At 42.2% G+C, this 4,166-nt stretch overlaps 1 protein-coding gene across 1 annotated transcript in view; it reads right to left on the bottom strand.

Moving 5' to 3' along the window:
- Positions 1-6: 6 nt before the first annotated feature.
- Positions 7-4,166, bottom strand: part of Ahcyl2 (adenosylhomocysteinase like 2) — a 230,070-nt gene continuing 225,910 nt past the window's right edge. Inside the window, exons 13-16 of the mRNA XM_004642772.2 lie at positions 3,381-3,449; positions 3,180-3,258; positions 1,141-1,261; positions 7-542 (exon numbers count right to left, since the gene is read on the bottom strand). Of these exons, the coding sequence (XP_004642829.1) occupies positions 536-542; positions 1,141-1,261; positions 3,180-3,258; positions 3,381-3,449 (276 nt within the window). The 3' untranslated portion in view covers positions 7-535. The remainder of the gene's footprint in view (positions 543-1,140; positions 1,262-3,179; positions 3,259-3,380; positions 3,450-4,166) is intronic.

Genomic DNA, 4,166 nt, shown 5'->3' with positions numbered 1-4,166 from the left:
GCCTGCCAAGGCCTTAATACTCCTTCCTTACAGCTTTTTTTTTTTTTTTTTTTTTAAATAAAGAAGGCAGTGATAGTAACGGTCAAGTCTGGGAAACTATGTCATATTAACTTGGTGGCTTCCTAAAGGCCTTGTCTGGGGAAGGGAAAAAGCTGAGAAAGGCAGCTGCTGAAAACTTATTCCAGAAAACCCCAGAGAAGGAAGAGTGTGAAAGCTCCTGAGCCTGTACAAGAGAAAAATGGCCACTGCTGAGGATTCAATAGGGGGTGAAATGAATGACCTCATAGGAAAGGTTACCCCATTTTTTTCCTTCCTCAGTCTGTCCTCTGTGGCTCTCATGGCCCTTGGAGTAGTAACCACACTCTGGGCCAAGGCTACAGGCACAGGAATCTAGATTTTAATAAATAAATAACCTAACACACAGGGTGAGCACGGCAGACAGCTCTGATCAGAGAAGCAGCTGGCTAGGTTCTTTCTTGGATAGTAATGGAGAAAAGGCTCGGAACTCTATTCCTCTGGCTTGAGTTACAGGAACTTAATACCTGTAGGGAAAAAGAAAGATGAGAGGGTGATGTTATCAACTAGTGAGGATGCTGGAACATGAAGAGCCTGCCCAAAGGTGTAATAAAGAAGCAGAAGCCTTTTTGGAGTGCAGATAATTGCAGCTCCCTTTTACATCTATGAAAAGAGGCCAGTACAACTTGGGAAGGGGAATATTTGTGGATTTTTTTTTTTTTAAATGAATTTAGGACAGGGTCTACAAAGTATACAAGGTCTCACTGTGGAGATCGGACTCATAGTGATCCTCCTATTTTCAGCCTTCCAAACGTTGGGATTACAGGTGAGCGTCACCATTCTCAGTCTCAATTGCTTCTCAGGGTGCCCTGGGTGCAGGGCCAGCACAGCAGCCAGGGATCGAACCCTGGCTGTTGCGCTCTGCAGAAGCAGGTGCTAGGAAGGGGACTATTTCTTAATGTTTGAGGAAGTTTCTCAAAGAGTTCTCTGGAGATGAATTAAGCAATAGCCAGTTTATTTTCCTGAGTTCATGTAAATGTGTATGGTGGGAGATGCAAAGACCAATTCCAGTGCAGGAAGCACTTCACTAGCTAGACACCCCGATTTCTGGGCAGCCCAAGGCACCTGTAATAATTAGGCTTGAAGGGCCCATTCTTGTTGAGTCCCAGATACTTGGCCTGTTCATCTGTCAGCTCTGTCAGGTGGGCATCAAAGGTGGGCAGGTGTAGACTTGCCACGTACTCATCTGGAATAGACCACAGAAGCCCTGAGATAAGCATTCATCCTTCCTAGCCAGCTCTTCTCCACTTCCCAGACCAAGACTTAAACACTTGGAAACACTTCCAGATTTCTGGAGCAGAGTGAAACATGACTAACTTTTGCTTATTGGCTTTTGTTTCTAAGGAAGGCTGACTTCAGCTTCCAGCCCAGTGCTTCTCAAAGTCTAACATCTCTTCTTTATCATCTTTTTTAGCCTTGAACCTTTCCTTTTCCCCAGAAAGGTGAGACATGAGAGAAGCAATAGTTTTTAGGGTTGAAAAGAAAGAATGGGATAGTGAGGGGATTAAAAAATTGGGAAGCTCCAACCTTACTTTGCCTTGGACTTTATACTTTAGGTGAATCAGAAAAGCTAACACCTGCAAAAATTAGAAAGTTTCAACTGAAAAGGATACTACAGCTTCCTTTGCTTTCAGTATTTTTTCTTTTCTTTCTTTTGAGAGAGGGTTTTACTATGCAGTTTAGGCTGGCCTTGAACTCACTTTATAGCCAAGGCTGGCCTCAAACTCACAATAATCCTCTTGCCTCACCTCCTGAGTGCTGGGATTAACTGACATTTTTTTGAGAGAGTTTCACTGTGCCTTCAATTCACTATGGAGCTCAGTTAGCCTGGAACTTGTGGCAGCCCTCCTGCCTCAGCCTCCTGATTGCTGGGATTACAGGTGTGCGCCGTTATACCTGGCTAGTACTCTTACAAGTTTCTGTTTATATTCTATTATCTGAATGCACTGTACTTACTCATATTTAAAATATTCTTATATATTTGTTTGTTCCCCCAACTTCATTATATATCTGATCAAAATATGGACTATGTATTTTATATCTTTTTAAACTGTCTATTAAAAAGAAAATACATCAACTTTAAAAAAAATTTTATGTATTTGGTACAGGGTTTCACTATGCAGGTCGGACTTGTAGTGATCCTACTGTTTCAACCTCCCAAGCACTGGGATTACAGGTGTGCATCACCACCCTGGTTTCAGTGGCTGGCTCAGTGCACCCAGGGGGCAGGGCTGGTGTGGCATTTGGTGCTGGGGATCAAACCCGGGTCCCTGTATTTGCGAGGCAGGCACTTAGACAGCTGAGCTATCTCCCAGGCCCCAGAAAATACATCAACTTTTAATAGTTGCTGAAATAAAACCAGAACCTGATTTATTCCTATCTTGTTATTTATTTTTTTAGGGAAGGGTCTATAGGGTGTCCAGGGTCTCACTACTAGATAGGACTTGTAGTGATCTGCATGTTTACAGCCTCCCAAGAGCTGGGATTATACCTATCTTGTCTAAGGGGCTTATAAACACATTGTAACATTCAGGTGCTTGAGGCATGTACTTTAAAATTTTAATGTTTCTTTTACAATAATACCCACAAAACTGAACTCTTAATAGGAGCCACTCTTAGTCTCTCTGTTCAGTAGTTTGATGTTATATTTGGGTACCAGAAATCGAACTCAGGATCTCAAGCTTGCCAGGTAGGCACTGCACCACTCAGCTAAATACCTGGCCCAAAAAGTGTAGTTTCAAAGTCAGGGCTATTTAACAGCCTAGACCTAGAATAAATCAGACGCGAGAAAGTAGGAGACAGATATTTTTCTCTCTTAAAAGTATATTGTATACAATCTCAAAGGAGGAAAATAAAGAAGATTCCCCAAAAAGAAAAGAATCAAAATTTAGAGACAGATAAGATAAATACCAACAAAATGTAAACATTTTACTATGGTAACCCACATGGAAAACAGGATAAGTTAAATGTGAATGGAACCTAGGAATCCTAGCTCCTCTTGTATAAGATAAATATATTTTTATTTTTTTACCCCCCCAAGATTCCTTTAGTCTCTGCTTCTGAACTACTTTGGTAAGAATAGGGAAGAAAGAGTCTGTGCTTACCCATTTTCTTGGGTAACAGGTAGACATCCTGCTTATACCGACCCTCGGGAGCATTGTAAAGCTCTATCAAGGCAAGAGCCTAGAAAAGCAGAGAGGTAGATATTGACATGGCATTCATAGCAGGCTTCCCTGTGTCAAGTGAAACCCTGCTAGTCTGAGGCCCCTCTCCTGTCCACTGCTGTTCCACTTCAGAGGCCTTACCTGAGTAGTTGCAGTGATTGAGAGCACAAATGTAGGCACTGTGGAGCAGCTTAGGTTCAACAAACGACCCTAGGATGAAAGGTGAAAGACACAGGGGTTAGGACAGCTGCTGGCCTTTGAGAAGCAAGGGAAGTGTAGGATTGCCACTCTCCAAACCCTTTCCAACACACATTCCTGGATGAAAAGCAAGTGTTCAATGCTAGGAACTAACAACTTTTTTGAGATGGAATCTTGCTATGTATTCAGCCTGGGATTGAATTCACTATGCAGTCCAGGTAAGCCTTGAACTCAGAGAAATCTTCCTGTCTCAGTCTCTCAAGTGCTGGGATTACAGGCATGTACCATCACACCTTACTCTCTTTTGTTTTTTGAAGTATTTAAAAAACATTTCATTTAAAATTTATTTTTAACACTTGGGAAACTGAGGAATGAGGATTGCTACATGTTTGAGGACAGCTTAGGCTACAAAGTGAGTTCAAGGTCAGCCTTAACTGTGTAGTAAAACTCTGTCTCAAAAAGACAAAGAAACCCCCACAAAAAAAATAAAATTTATTTTTTATTTTTAGTCTTTTTGAGACAGAGTCTCATTATGCAGCTCAGGCTGGCCTTGCGCTTACTTTGTAGTCCAGGATGACCTTGAACTCATGATGATTTTTTCTGCTTCAGCTTTCCAAGCGCTAGGCTAACAGGTGTGTGCTACCACATGCAATTTTGGTGGCCAGCATGGTGTGCCCAGGGTTCCAGGACCCAGCACAGCATGTGGTACCAGGGATTGAACCCAGATCC

The sequence above is a fragment of the Octodon degus genome, unplaced genomic scaffold (assembly GCF_000260255.1).
Source record: "Octodon degus isolate 3935 unplaced genomic scaffold, OctDeg1.0 scaffold00160, whole genome shotgun sequence".
NCBI lineage: Eukaryota > Metazoa > Chordata > Mammalia > Rodentia > Octodontidae > Octodon > Octodon degus.
Note: the sequence above shows the minus strand (reverse complement) of the source record. Positions and strands in the feature narration are given on the sequence as shown.